Consider the following 16,175-nt stretch of genomic DNA (forward strand, 5'->3'; position numbering starts at 1 on the left):
GCTTTATTTAATAAAGCATTTATAACCTTGTGTTGCAGATTCAGTCGGCTATATTGTGGTGCAAGTGGAGGGTAACCCTGCTCCCACATTCAAGTTCTACAAGGTCAGCTGATAGGTTTAATAAATAATTTTATACATCATCAACTGAAACATGAAGTTAATGTTAACGTTAGAACTAGTTAATATAAACATTTTTATATCTTATTTTCCGTGCATATTTTGTAACCAAGTTGTCGGTTAATGTTATAAATAATTATAGACCAAAATATATTTTGAAAAATAAATTTTTGGTTCAAAATTAATTCGAGGCTAGTGTTGTCTGCTTTTTTGTCAACTACGTGGGATATGGTGATATGTAATACATGCATGCACAAGAAATTTCTTCTGACCACTATGCTTAATATTCAGCCTACTTATAAAATTTTTAAATCTATTGATTTTAATATTATGTTTTTGTATAGCTATGAGACATCTGTTTGAAAAATATTGTTTGATATTTAGACTTGTTTCATGTTTTTAACCTTAGGTGTAATTTTGCATTATCGAGTGGTCATGATACCCATGTAAAGAAAGTCCTCTTGAGATGACCACTGACAAACAGTAAAAATTATTTAAAAGTTTTTTTTTTGGATTCACATACAATTTTTTGCTTGTATTTGATGTTTTTGACAAAAAAACAATACCCTAGCAAGAATAAAATGTAGAAAATTTAAAAATTTTCAGTAAATAAGTAATTTCTTACACTTTTAGTATTGTTGTTTGTATGTCAAAAATATTCACTTTGAATATAATTTCAAAGGCTGTAAAAAAAATAAATTTTCAACAAGTAAATATTAGTGTTTATGCAGAATTTTAAAAAAAAATTGGCTACATCACAGTTTCGTTTTAATATAATAAATTTATTTCTTTTCTTTAAGGGAATGACTGAAATCATTGAAGGTGGACGTTTCAAGTTTCTGACAGATGGTGAAACCAATACCATTACACTCTGCATGAGAAAAGTAAAACCTAATGATGAAGGAAAATATAAAATTGTGATAAGCAATGAGCATGGAGAAGATTCTGCCGAAACACAGCTATATGTCTCTGGTAAGTAAATATGTTTATGAGAGTAGAAAAAATACTTTGAATTAATGGTAAGTAGTAAAGAATTTTTAAATTAAATTATAAATTGTAGTGCCATTTGATACATTAATCTTTTCATTCCATTATGTTTTGTTTTATGGGTTGTGCCACTGGACGTCTTGAGACTTTTGAGAGAATATGTTTCAGTAACTTTAAAGAAACCATCTCAATCCAGAAAAGTTCAATTAATATTATACAGACACTCATACATATATTTCCAATTAAAGTTTTATGAAATACTGCATGTTACAAAAAAGATGTACAGCATTTCTTTAACAATTTGAAACATTATTTCCTACTTTAGTTCATGTACAAAAAAACAGCTTGTAATATTTCTACAATGTTATCAAACTACATATTGTCATTGGCTGAATATACAATAAGTATTGGTTGTGCTCTAGAGATAAGCAGTTTGACGCAATGAAGTGTCTTGATGCATTCAAAACAACATAGCTCACTGTTTTAAATCAGTGTGTCGACACACAACATACTGGTGAGTTATTACTTAACTGACCATCAATTGAAGAGCTGCCCAAACAGGGTGTTTGTCCATCATACTTTTCATTTGTTTTGTAAACAACTCTTATAGCTGAACAAAAAAAAATTAAAGAAAATATAAATAAATAAAACGTAGCTTAGAAACAACAAAAACATCAGTTGTGTATCATTATAAAACCATAAAGGAAACCTAAAAAAAATAAAAAGAATCCATTATGATGAAGGAACAAAACAAAATTTGCACATATTAAGTCAGTTGCAAGAAGCACTGACGTTTGCAGCAGCTAGCAGGCTTATCCAATATGATTTGCACATCAAGACATAATACATTGCACGCCACGTGGTCTATGTTGATACATGAAAGAGTACGCGAGTCAAGACACTTGCCTGGCACCAAGGTCACTCTTCACTGTGTGCTTTCTGATTCGTCATGACTTGCAAGTCATGGCACAGTGAAGGAGCGAAATAGTATGCTGGATTAGTATCCACACACTCAGTAACCTTAGTGTGTTCACAGTACTTTGACAATAGATACAGTGGCTATCTTTACTTTGTTTATATTCCATGTCATTTGGCTCAAATTTTAGTCTCTCTGTCTCCAAAAATTACTATGAGAAACAATGAATCATGGCTTAGGCATTTGGGCTTAACCATATTATCACAGCTGGGAAAAACTTAAACTAAAAAAAAAATATTAAATCATAAAAACATTCAAATTTCAGTTAAATAGTTCTTTCTTAAGATATTGTATTTCAAAACTTTTTGAATACATATACTGAAAAATGGATAGTATATTAAATTAGTAAAGTGACACAGTAAATATTTTAGAATTTATTTTTTGCTCTGTAACTGGAGCTATTAAAAAAAAGTAATATATATATAAAAAAAATTTCACAGATTTAGAGAAATGTCACATCACATCAGGGTAGATCAAATTTTAATTATGTATAAATCACGTTTAAGAATTACATAATTGGTTACACTTTTTAAATATAACTTAAAAAATATAATTAGAAAGTTATATATATAAACACACACACACTGCATTATAATTAAGGATAAAAATTTCATCAACATTAGTAATGTAAAGACAACAATTTTGATAGCAATGAGCTACTTTAATGCAAAACATATTATTATCTTTTCATTGTGGTTTAGGGTTTGGTTTAAAAATGACGACGATGTTAAAAGTGAAAAAAGGTTTGCCTGAAACTATACCATGTAACCTATGTTTTTAGATGCTAGTGGAATGGATTTCCGAGCAATGCTTAAGAAACGCAAGTATGAGAAGTGGGCCAAAGAGCAAGGTGACCCTAACTGGGGTGATCTGAAAGAAGTTGAGAAACCAGTTCCAGCATTGAAGAAAGTGGAAAAGGTATGGTTATTTGACTAGAATTGATAGCATATGCATAGATATTCAGAATCATATTTTGTGTGCTTTCTATGATGTTACAGAAACATCGATACAACTTTTATAATGTTTGTGCATAATAGACATGAGAATCTGCATGTATAGAAAAATGCTGATGCAAATTGAAAGCCAAGTTACAAATTAACAATGATGTTTTTGACAAGGCATTCATTTCTTTGTATATTAAGATATGTTTTAAGAGTAAACATTTTCATTTTACATGATTAAAAAAAAAAGTTTTAAAAGCAATTTTGTATTTATAAAATAAAAAAATATGATAAACTTTTTTCCCTGCTTACATACTAACGACATTGATTGAAATTTTTTTTGAACTTTGCATTACATTGAAATATAGGTCATTTGAAGGGTCTTATGCTATAGTGAACCAAATTAAAATTCTTAAATATTGGCAAATTGAATCTTTGTTCAAAATCCTTATTTTGAATAACAATTATATCCTGTATCAACGAGTTCTGACTATACATTTTAGTCAGATATAATTGATATTGTAAATAAGGGCTTGGGTCCAAAATTAAAAATTTAATTGGCCAATATTAAAATAATTTCTCTTGGTTCCCTAGATTGTCCAATCATCTTGCACACCATACCTTTTATCTGTGTGGCAGATAAAAAACAATCTGTTTCTGAAAAAAATTATGCACTTTTTTTACATAACTGTTAATTGAAACTTTATTACAAAATTTCAGACTTATGCTCCTATAAAAAGCATTTAAAATTCAATTATTCATGATGTAACTAGGATACATGTTAAAACTTTGGGTACATATGCAGGACATGTGGAAGAGGTAGAAACCTCAACATCGGTCCGGATTATATTGTTTATTATTGAAGTAATTAATATTTACAATGAGATAACTGACTCCCTGTTATGCAGAATGCCATATCTGCAAGGTACACAACTAACCGTACTGGTTTGCTTTACATGTAAACAGTGGGAAATCAACAAACACAGGAAATGTCTGGATTTTTTCGCTGCACATAACACTCACATGCACTCCCACTAGGTACATATGGTATGTTGTGTACAGTGCACATGATCGCTGCTACGACATTCAACATCACAGAGATTAAGTGTTTCTCATTGCATACGGTAATGGCTCTAGGATAAAAGTAGGCATTTCTGAACATGTATTCATTGAAATTTTTGTCTCTGCATGTCATGCATATAAACAAAACGTTTTGACATGTATTTTTGATATATTCTGTATAGAAAATTAATCTGCTTACTGTATGGGTTTTAGTAAAGCCAGAGTCGGAAAATCACAAGATTTTGATTCTCACTGTAGATTTTCATGGTAACAGTCACCTGTAGGAACAGTACTTAATAGAGATGGCTAGAGCTTACAAGCAAAGGAAATTCAGACAAAGGCCGAAAATCTTCCGACAGCAATACAACCTTAATGTCGTAAACCAAAGTATTCAAATAAACAATTTAAAATTTTATAACACACCAATGTTAGGACTTGCATGACTGATGAGATGAAAGAATGGAACTCACTTCATATTATCAGTACATGGTATTTTCCATAAAAACTTGAACAAATAATACATTTCAAATCCCCAAACAAGAACGCTACCAGAGTTAAAACTGGACAGATCTTGGAGCCTAATCTAACAGTGCGAGGTTCTTCCTGGACAGTGACTTTATAGTGGCACTGTGCTCTATCGTGATGAAACACATAATCCATCATGACTAGTAGAATAGTTAACTAGTTGTGGATCTAGAAATGATCTTATCATATTAAGATAAGCCTATTTTGTTATTGTTAGTGACATAAATAAGGAAGGCAGCACATCTGGAACTTTGTTTTTCCAAGCTACACAGTTATGTTACTTTCCACAAAACATTTTTTCAGGTTAAACAGTGGTCTCTATGTGACTATTATGTCCACAGACAAATCTACAAGTGTTGAAGGTAGCCCTGTCACTAAAGAGTACGTGCTCCAACCAAATTTCCTTTTTGATCTGTTCAACTAATTTTGAAATTATAGCAGCTCGCGTTAGGTATAATTGTCCCAAAAAAAACACGAAGGTTTCAATGTGATACAGTTTTTTCTCTAATTTTATCATCAAGTACTTGAGGATGATTGCTCTTGAAATCTGTAATTTCTTAGAAACTATGAATAAAAGATGTATGCCTTCTTTAAACAGTGTGTGTGTGTCAAGTCAAAATTTATGTGCCTGTGAAAGTGTAGGTCTCCTTATCTTCGCATCAATAATTGGTTGTTCTGTGTTAAAATTATTGTGCATCCGACAGGTAGCTTTATCAGTAGGTCCAGTATTGTTGATTCTTTGGAAATGCTTCCTGATACCACTCTTCATCATTCAGTCTTGAAAATTGCCTGCAACAGAAACAAAATATGTTATTAATTTTGAGAAATTATCCTGTGACAATTTGTATGAAACTAATGCAATCAAGTGTTTTGCAGATTATTTTGTCTATTAATTTAAAATATGTCCGGCAATGAAGTAAGCTATTGGGAGAAGAGTTTTATTCATCCTAAAAAATTAAATACTTTGAAAATATAGTGGGGAAAAAATACCTACAAAAATTAAAAACATTTACAGCCAAAATATTGCATGAAAATTTCATAAATATCATATTAATGTATTATAATAAGTAAATAAAAATGGTCTAAATTTTTTCCTTTGGTTTCATAACATTTACAAAAAACAAATTGTATAATATTTAAGGATAGATGGTTAATTTGTGATTTTCGTTATGTTTATTATAAATTTTTTTGTAATAATTTGGGTTACATTGAATGGATAACTCAGAGATTTCCATTTTTCTCTGTGAATTGAGATTTAATTTTATGAAAACATAAATTATATTTTAAGATTATTTGCCCTACTTTAAAAACCTAATTTTGCAACTGTATATTGTTTCACCAAATTTGCTTAATATACCTTAACTATCTGTTCTTACATTAGAAAGCCTAATTTAACTAATGACTTGTCTAAGTTAACAACTAAAATTTAAATTTGATTATTGATTTATATCCAACGGAACAAATAATTTATACAATCTTGTTTGAAAATAAAAGTATTTTTAAACAACCCAAACAATAATGTTGTTGTTACACTACTCAGGAAAGTGTGGAGAGTTTTAATTTAATGCCTCGTCGCACCCGAAGATTTTCACTTGCTGAGCTTATTCCAGACTGGCCTACTCTCCATACAATAGCCAACAAGAAGATAGAGGTCTGAAACAAATGCACGGATACTTAATTATTCCATTTCTCTGAACATTTTTTGCACTTTTTATATTTTTAGTCTATTTTCCATTAATTTCAGCATTTAAAAATCTTCATTTTGATTAATTTTTAAATTTTTTATTCTAGTTTTATCTGTGATGTTCTCATTTAATAATTTATGAATAATTTAATAATTATTTTGTCTAAAAAACTTTTATGTTTGTGTTATCTTCTCTTTCTTTCTCTCGATCTGTGTGTGTACACCTATCCCTCACTTAGCGCGTCTTCAGATAGCTCGGATTCATTTAGCGCGAAGTGAATTTTACTTCCCCAGTCTTGAATAGCACGTCTGTAAATTTCAGTTAGCACGAAATCTCCACAGGCAAAAAAAAAAGTCGGGCACGATGCCACAAAGTCTGTTTCAACTTCTGTAAACAACAGATGTACCGTGGGATACAGTTAGCCAAACAAGGGGGGAAGATTTGCGCGCGCAGGTCTGACTACGCTATCAGCTGTTGTACAAACATCAACTATGGAAAGTTAAATTGCGGCTATGGAGTGTAAAGGATCAAATGTTTTTACGTCCGCGCGTATGCCGCCGTGTCGTATCGTTGTCGCCTGGCCACAAACCGGGCCGTGAACTCAGTCTAGCCAGTGGCAGAGAATTAATTCAAACAAAAGCAAAGTCTGCCCATTCAGCTGCCGGTAACTGTACGTGCTTGATCACTCATAATGCATCGTGTTCAAGTATTTGAGACAAAACTAGAAGTATTACGGCGCGCAGATTGTCATGAAGGCCACGCTTATGTTGGTCGCACTTAAGTTTTAAGCAAGTCAACTGTGCACACAATTGTACGAAATGGACTCTTACCAAAAGTTTATATGTCTGATGCTTTTGATTGTACTAGCGGGAATATATTTGACATTAGATACCGGAACAGAGATGAACAGATGATTCACATGGAAAAGGTTGTTAAATGAATGTTGCAATGAAAAAAATAATCATTGGCCTGACAGGATTGGTGTGAACCAGGTGGTGATATGCGAATAAGCACTTTAATTTTTGAAAAATTAAAATGTTAATATCCAGACAATAATGTCGGTTTCACTGTCAGTAAAGGATGGTTTGGAAAGGTACACAATGTAAGTTGAAGGTCACACCCAGACGGGCAAGTCAGCCAGCCGACTGACGATAAAGTACATAAGCACGTATCTCCCGTTACGCTGTGTCGTATTTGTCATACAAAGTGCGATGGGAGGTATATAAAGATAAATGGTGTTACATATTTATAGTTGAGTGTTATTCAACGCATTTATATTAGGTAAAGTATATTTTCCTACACAATTTGGAACACATTAAATAAATTAGCTTTGCTATTTATGGAAACTAATGAGTCAGAATATGCAATTTGGAATAACACAAGCATTTTTAGGAACAAATTAGTCGTGCTAAGTGAGGGATAGGTGTATATGTTATAAGTATATAACTAACACAATGAAGAATAAAAGTCTTAAGAAGATATTATACTCTTGAGTTGAAAGACTCCAGCAGTAAACTTTGCATGTGAAGTTATATGAAATCTAATGATGTTGTCGAATCGTTATTTTCTCACTTTATCATCTCACTCTACATAAACATACTATCCCGCTCACATGACTCAACTATGACTGACTCATCAATGCTGCAAACCTTTGAATTTCACAAAACTTAAAACTGTTTATTTTTAATGGTACACATAGGCCAAAATGTGAGAAATTATCTAAATGATTTAAGCATACATCGGTGACAAAAATATGTAAAATATACACTTGGCACATTCCTACAGTCTGTCCCAGAACTCAACACCAAGCTGAGAACATTTGATAGGCCACTTAATGATGGTTCTGAATAAAATAAAAGTGTCTTAGTTTTTGAATTATAGGCCTTTTTTAAAAAACTTTAAGATCCCCACCGTCTAACCAATTATTAGAAATTGGGACTATAAATTTCCATATTACATTATTCTAATTTGGTACACAAGCTCTGCAGCTGTAAAAAGTTTTTTTTTAATGATTTGTGCATGAAACATTTTTATCTGCTAACATAACTATTCTACTGTACAAACATGGAAAAAAAAAAAAAAGGCAAGTTATTTTAAAAGATGACTCATTTAAGCAAGAATTCAAAAATAGTAAAACACTGATAGCTATGTATTTAAAAAAATTTTCAAATAGCATAATTTTTTTAAATGTGATTAGTACTATTTTGAAATCTTGTTAAATAAGACATATTTTGGAGTAACTTGCAGTATTAATAGTCACATATTTTATGCTTAAGTCAAGCAAAGAATTTTTTTTTTTTTTGTAAAATTATAGCAAGTTTTATTTTATTTTTAAGTTTTGTCAAGTTAGGATTATTCAGAATTGTATGACAACAATTAGAATAATATAAAATTGAAATTTGTGGTTACAGTATCTGTATTGATGTTTTATTATCTCTTTCATTAACATACACTGTACAACTGATGTTACAATCTTACACACGTGTCGTCTCTCTAGTCGCCATTCTACACACCGCGTACCAACCTTCCAACATCTACATTACCACATCTCCCTCTTAATTGCTACGTCGACACACACTAGATTTAATAATGAATTTATCTTGATACATATTCATTAAGGTAGACAGGTTTTTGTGGGATTCTTTGTGACCTGGACCTTGTGGGAATGTGTGGATGAGCTCTGCAGTCCCCTGGTTGATTATTCTTAATATCTGAGTCTGTGAAACCTTTGAATCCCCCGTCCAACACTCTTTCAGACTGCGTGGGCTGCTCAGAAGCTAATTTTACCACTTTGTGTTCACCGGACCAGTACCCTTGTTTGCCGACCTTAATGTCATGTCCTGCTATTGCAAATTCTCTTCTTGCAAAGGATTGCTTCAAATGATTAGTGTTCCTTCTCTTTACCCTACCCTTTTCATCCTGGATAAGTACTGAGCGTGGGGCACCTAGGACATCAATCACACAAGCAGGCTTCCACACACCCTCATCTAGATAAACAACATTGTCACCCTTTTGGAACTCAGCATGTCGCAGCTTGGCAGTCTTGTCATAATGCTGCTTGTTTTGGAAATTTTTTCGTGCCTGTAACAAATCAAAGTTTTCAACAATTTTAGGTTTCAACAAGTGATTGTGAATTGGCAGAGTAGTTTTGGTTCTCCTACTGAACAAGAGTTGAGCTGGACTGAAATGTGAACCTAGAATGGGAGTATTGCGATATTCAAGTAGCATTGTATGAACATCAAGATTTTGCTCTGCACACTTTTTTAACATTTTTTTACAAATCCCTACTGCCCGCTCTGCCAGACCATTACTTTTGGGATAATATGGGCTTGCAGTTTGAATGGTGAAGCCATAACTTCTGCTAAACTCTCGCATTTCAAAGGAATTGAAAGGCATGTTGTCTGCAACCAAGATATTGGGTACACCATGTGTTGAGAAAATTACTTTTAAGACCCTTACAACAGCAGATGAACTCTTGGAGGTGAGAGGAACTAATTCTACCCACTTGGAATAGTAATCACAGAGTACTAGATAGGCACCCGAGCCAAATTCGAGGATGTCACAAGCCACTTTCTGAAATGGTAAAGTTTGTGGTTCTTGTAATATCATGGGCTCTTTCGGGTTTTTGGAGCTAAATTTCTCACAGAGACCACACTTTGCCACAGTGTTTTCAATGTCCGTGTCCATGTTAGCCCAATAGAACAAAGTTTTAGCTCTGGCTTTGGTTTTTGAGATGCCAAAATGTGACCGATGCAAGTGCTCTAATACAAAGTCTTTGAGGGATGCAGGAACCATGATTCTATGTCCCAAGAATACTAGACCTTCTTCGACTACAACATCATTTCTGAATTTATAATAGAATTTTACAATGTCTGGTACTTTAGTTTTTGATGTTGGCCATCCATTTGAGTGCAGTTTGTTCAATTCGGCTAACAGGGCATCCTTTGCTGTCTCCTGTTGGAAAATCAATTTGTTGTCATTGGACATGTTTACTGTGTGTACCACCTCAGTTAAGGAAACATCAACATCAGTGACATCAGCTTTTGAACACGCCCTGCTTAGCGCATCAGCTACAAACATTTTTGAACCAGGTACATAAACAAGATGCACTTTATACAAGCTCAGTTTAAGTCTTATGCTTTGTAGTCTTCTAGATGAGATCTTGTGAATTTCTTTTTTCATTACAGACAGTAAAGGTTGATGGTCAGTTTGAATGGTTACGTCTCTACCATAAATGTACTGGTGGAAACGCTTGCATGCAAACAAGACTGCCAAAAATTCTTTGTCTATCTGACCATAATTGATTTCTGTAGGTGAAAGACACTTGGATGCATAGCACACAGGTTTGCCATGCTGCAACAGAACACAACCTATACCCTCCTTACTGCTATCAGTCTGAATTACAATGTCTGCTGACTCATCAAACGTTTGTAGGAATGGTTCTGAAATTAGTATAGCCTTCAGCTTCTGAAGGCTTACTCCATGAACATTGGGGTCCCAAACAAATTCAGAGTCTTTTTTCAAAAGGTTGCGCAATGGGGTGGTGACTTCAGTGTAGTGAGGAATGAAGTCTCTTAGATAGTTAACCAAACCAAGAAAACGTTGAAGGTCTTGCTTACATCCAGGTACATCATAATTTACAATGGCTGAGATCTTGTCTGCATCTGGAAGTACACGACCTTCTGTGAAAGTGTGACCAACATACTTAACCCCTTTCACTTTGTACTGAAATTTGTGGACATTAAACTTGACGTTGCACTTTCGTGCCCTATTGAGCACTTCTCTCAGAATATTGTCATGAGCTTGCTCATCCTCAGCATAGATTAACAAATCATCCACATATATTATGACACCATCAATGTCACCAAATGTTTGAGTGTTGTATTTTTGAAATACCTCAGTGGAGATATTCAAACCAAAGGGTAGTCGTTTGAACTGATAGGAGCCAAATACAGTGGAGAAAGTACAGTATGATGAGCTGCGTTCATCAAGATTGACATGCCAAAACGAGTCCTTCAGATCAAGCACACTGAAGTATTTTGCTTTGCCAAGCTTTGCAACAACATCTTTGACTGTGGGTAATTCTACATACTCCTTGATGATGGCATCATTCAGATCCTGAGGATCAAGGCAGAGCCTTAATGATCCATTCGGTTTTTCAACAATTACTAATCTGTTTACCCATTCAGTTGGGTTGTCACATTTGATTATTATGCCTAACTGACAAAGTCTGTCTAATTCAATTTTTAACTGTGTTTTGATTTGGATGGGAAGTCTATGAGGTGGATTAGATGATGGCACACAGTTCTCTTTCAGCTTAATAGTGTAGTCACCCTCAAACTTACCGATGCCAGTGAAAACATCTCTGAAGGCAGTCACTATGTTTTCTTTGGATAGCTGACACACTTCATCGACTATGTTCTTCTGTAGAATACCTAACCTCTCACAAGTCGGAAGTCCCAAGATTGGCACAGAATCTTCATTCACTATCACAAATGTTTCCAAGGAATTCAAATTGTTAAGAGACAACATTAAGTCACAAAGGCCCACAACATCAATGTGAGTGTTGTTGTAAGCAGCAAGTGACATGTTTTCTTGTCGCAACTTGATGCTTGGTTTGACACACTGCAGTTTGGAGAGGGTTGTAAGGGGTAAGATGTTGACACAAGCACCAGAGTCAAGTTTGAATTTGACACTCACGAGATTTTCTACAAGAAAAGTTTCAGTCCAACTTTTTGACAATGCAATGGTGTTCACTTCACATCTTGTATTTGCACCGCAGTTATGATCTTCACCGGTAGGCCTGTAATTTGTTCAGAATTGTGGCAACAGTTTTGTTCTTTTCTTCGTCTGCAGTGAAGGTGAAGGTGTTGTATACATCCAACGCATCTTCCCCAATTACATTTAGGAGAATAGCAATCTTGCGTGATTCACTCTGTGATTGTAGATTCGAAGCCTCAAGATAGATCTGAAATGCTTGACAAAATTTTTTCCAGTTTTCTGCTAAGTTGCCCGTGAGCGATAAATTGGCAGGAACATTAAAAGCAGTAGCCATGTTGAATTTACTAAACATGTACAAGCACTCCCGAATGCTAGGTGATCAACATTACCGTTAACGTCAGGACATTTGATGTAAATCCTAGTTAGTTGGACATACCGACTGCGCCATGTATTGATGTTTTATTATCTCTTTCATTAACATACACTGTACAACTGATGTTACAATCTTACACACGTGTCGTCTCTCTAGTCGCCATTCTACACACCGCGTACCAACCTTCCAACATCTACATTACCACAGTATCTAATAATTTGGTACAGGGTGGGGTTTTGAAACATATAAAAATAAGACTATAACTGAATGACATTAAATTTTTTTTTAAAATTAAAACCACAATTAATTGGCCTATTAACTGTTATTGGCCCGACATTGAGTTTTGGGATATTTTGTATAGACAGAATGAGTTAGAATTTACCCTTCAAACTTCAGCTGCAGGTTCATCACAAAAAAGAAAAATTGAAAACATATAGACAACAAAAATAACAAACCAAGTAACATAACAGAAAAATAACACAAGACTTCCCAATGATTCAGGGCTTGGTCCTTTTCATAAGTGGATCTCTGGATGCTACTGGGATTGTATTTTGCATCTAGTGTTATATCTTAGGGATCAATTCCAGGCCCTGAAGCATCAAGAATTCATGTCTCTGTTTTTGTTTTATCAGTTTTGTATGATAAAGACTTGGGACTTTAAAAGAGTGAGTGTTGGCAGCAGTGATATAATGTAGACGAGAGAGAGTGGATAACATGTAACGATGTAGGAAGTGATAATAAAGAATAAAGCATTGATAATAAGAGACAGTTACTTGTTATTGTAGAAGTATAATTATAGTGATACAACAAATAATAAAACATGGCGCAGTCGGCAGGATCGAGAAGAACTGAAGAATAACAACGGTAACATGGAGTTCAATTAGCCGAGCCCACTGAGCCTCAATGGCGATGTGGCGCGTAATTATAAGTTGTTTCAACAAGAGGTAGAAGTGTACTTTTTAGCGACTGAAACGGACACAAAGCCAATTAAAGTACAGGTAGCAAGGCTCAAGAATCTTATGGGGTCTGAAGCGTTAAAGGTGTATAACTCACTGCGACGTGAGCAAGAAAACGAAGAAGAAACAGTTGAAGGAATTTTAAAGCTAATGGGCAGCCATTGTGTTCCACGAAAGAATGAAGCTATGAATATTTACAAATTTTTTAGTCGCAAGCAAGTAAGTGGCGAGACTTTCGATAAGTTTTACACGGACCTGAAGTTATTAAGTGAGCCGTGTGAATTTGGAGATCAAGAGCAAAAGTTACTTAAAGCACAAATAGTGTTGGGAATAGCGTCCTCTGTAACACAAGAAAAATTACTCCGTGGTGATATGACCTTAGAGAAAATGGTGAATTACTGCAAGTCGGTGGAGGTTGCAGAGATTAGTGCCAAAGCTCTAACAGAAGGCCAGACAACACAAGATGTTTTGGAGGTTAGGTCGCAACAAACAAGTCAGTGTCGGAGTAGATTTCGTAAACAATCAGGGGAGAGACGAGATAAACAGTATACAGAATGTACGAGGTGCTTAAAAAAACATGAGGTGAGGAACTGTCCAGCGTTTGGAAAAAGATGTAATAAGTGTATGGGTTTTAACCATTTTGCAGTAGCGTGCAAGAATCAAGCAAGTGGTCCTAGTAGGAATGGCAAGCACGGAGGATCTCAGAAGAGCAGTAAAATGTTCACGGTAGGATATGGCGAAGTGAGTAGTGGTAGTGACTCAGATCCACTAGAGGTGTTATCAGTCAGTCGGTTAAAGGGGAGCAGTGATAAGGAATGGTTTAAAGAAGTGACTGTCGGGAGTGTTAGTATAAAGTTTAAGTTGGATTCAGGTGCAGTCACTAATATTCTACCGTACAGAGTATACAAAGAGCTTGGGAGCGAGATACAGCTAGTTAAAACTAAAGTGAGGTTACAAGCTTTTGGAGGGTTTCAGGTAAAGCCTCTGGGCAAGATTGTGGTGGACTGTGAGACTGATAAAAGAGTGACAGTAGCTGAGTTTATGGTTGTTCAGGATGAAGGGGCATGCCCAATATTAGGCTTAAACACCTGTGTGGAATTAGGCCTTATTCAGAGAGTGGAGTCACTCAAGGTGGCAATTGCAGAGGGGGATGGAAAAAACAGCATTGTTCAGAAATATAAACAAGTTTTTAAAGGAGTAGGGTGCTTCCCTGATGTGTACAAGTTAAATCTAAAGGACAATGCAGTGCCAGTAGCAAATGCAAGCAGGAGAGTTCCACTTTCCATCAAGGGCAAGTTACGGGATACCTTAGATCATCTGGTGAATAAGAACATTATTCAACCTTGCACAGAAGCAATGGATTGGGTTCATACGTTGGTAGTAGTGGAGAAACCGAATGGCTCGTTAAGACTGTGCTTAGATCCTCAAGAACTGAATAAGTATGTTTTGCGAGAGTATTGCTCTATCCCCACAATTGAAGAAGTAAAATCAAGTTTAACTGGAAAAAAATGGTTTTCAGTGCTGGACTTAAAAGATGGATTTTATCAAGTGTTGCTGGATGAGGAGTCAAGTAAGCTATGTACATTCAATACACCATTTGGGTGCTACAGGTTCAAGAGACTGCCCTTTGGGTTAGCCAGTGCGCCAGAGGTGTGTCAGAAACTGAATACTAAGTACTTTGGAGATATAGAGGGAGTGTTTGTGTATTTTGATGATATTTTAATTAGTGGAGAAACTAAAGTTGAACATGATCAAGTTCTAGAGAAAGTGATGAGCAGAGCTGTTAAATACAATATTAAGTTTAATTATGATAAGTTTCAGTATTGTGTAAATCAAGTCAAATATTTGGGGTTTGTTGTTAGCAAAGAGGGAGTTCACCCAGACCCTGACAAAGTTGCAGCGGTACAGGCCTTACATGCACCTCGTAATAAGAAAGAGCTGCAGCAGCTAATGGGGTTCATGAATTATCTTAGGGACTTTGTGCCAATGTTTTCTGAGGTAGTAGCACCATTGAGAGAGTTGTTAAAGAAAGATGTGTTGTGGGAGTGGACAGACAGACAGCAAACTGCATTTGACAATGTTAAACAAAGGGTCAGTGCAGCTCCCACTTTGGCTGGCTTTGATTCTAGTAAAGAGATAGTCATACAGTGTGATGCTAGTCAAAGTGGGATAGGTAGCTGCCTAATACAGGATAATAGGCCGGTACATTTTGCATCAAGGTCCATGACAGAAACAGAGCAAGGTTACGCTCAGGTGGAGAAAGAACTGTTAGCCATATGTTATTCTTGTGAAAAGTTTCATAATTATATTTACGGAAGAAGGGTAGTTGTTTACACTGATCATCTGCCTTTGGTATCACTGATGAGAAAGCGCATGGTGCAAATCAAGAACACTAGGCTTAAGAGGTTGAGGTTAAAATTGCTAATGTATAGTTTAGAGGTTCGTTATCTACAAGGGGCAAAGATGCATGTAGCTGATCTGTTGTCCAGAAACTATCCACTGAAATCGGAGAAAGATGATGAGTCCTTGAAAGATGTTGTGCATGTAGTAGGTATGCATGAAATTGTTTTCACAGAGGACAAATATGAGCAATATGTAGATCAGACAAAAAAGGATGTTGTGTTAAGTAAAGTCCTGTCTTATGTTAAAAATGGGTGGCCTAATATCAAGAAGGTCGGGGGAGATCTGGGCCACTATTATAATATGAGGGCTGAGATAACTGCTGAAAAGGGGCTGTTGTACTTAAATGACAGGCTGATTGTGCCAAGTAGTCTTCGAAGACAGGCATTACAAGCGCTACACGAAACACATGAGGGCTGTAAGAAAGCTATT

The 16,175-nt window shown here is 35.1% G+C and overlaps 1 protein-coding gene across 1 annotated transcript in view; it reads left to right on the top strand.

The window, feature by feature from the left end:
- Window positions 1-16,175, top strand: part of LOC134529473 (twitchin) — a 547,023-nt gene that overhangs the window by 272,296 nt on the left and 258,552 nt on the right. Inside the window, exons 37-39 of the mRNA XM_063363606.1 lie at window positions 39-103; window positions 918-1,089; window positions 2,862-2,998. Coding sequence (XP_063219676.1) covers window positions 39-103; window positions 918-1,089; window positions 2,862-2,998 — 374 coding nt within the window. The remainder of the gene's footprint in view (window positions 1-38; window positions 104-917; window positions 1,090-2,861; window positions 2,999-16,175) is intronic.

Source organism: Bacillus rossius, chromosome 2 (assembly GCF_032445375.1).
Source record: "Bacillus rossius redtenbacheri isolate Brsri chromosome 2, Brsri_v3, whole genome shotgun sequence".
Taxonomy (NCBI): domain Eukaryota; kingdom Metazoa; phylum Arthropoda; class Insecta; order Phasmatodea; family Bacillidae; genus Bacillus; species Bacillus rossius.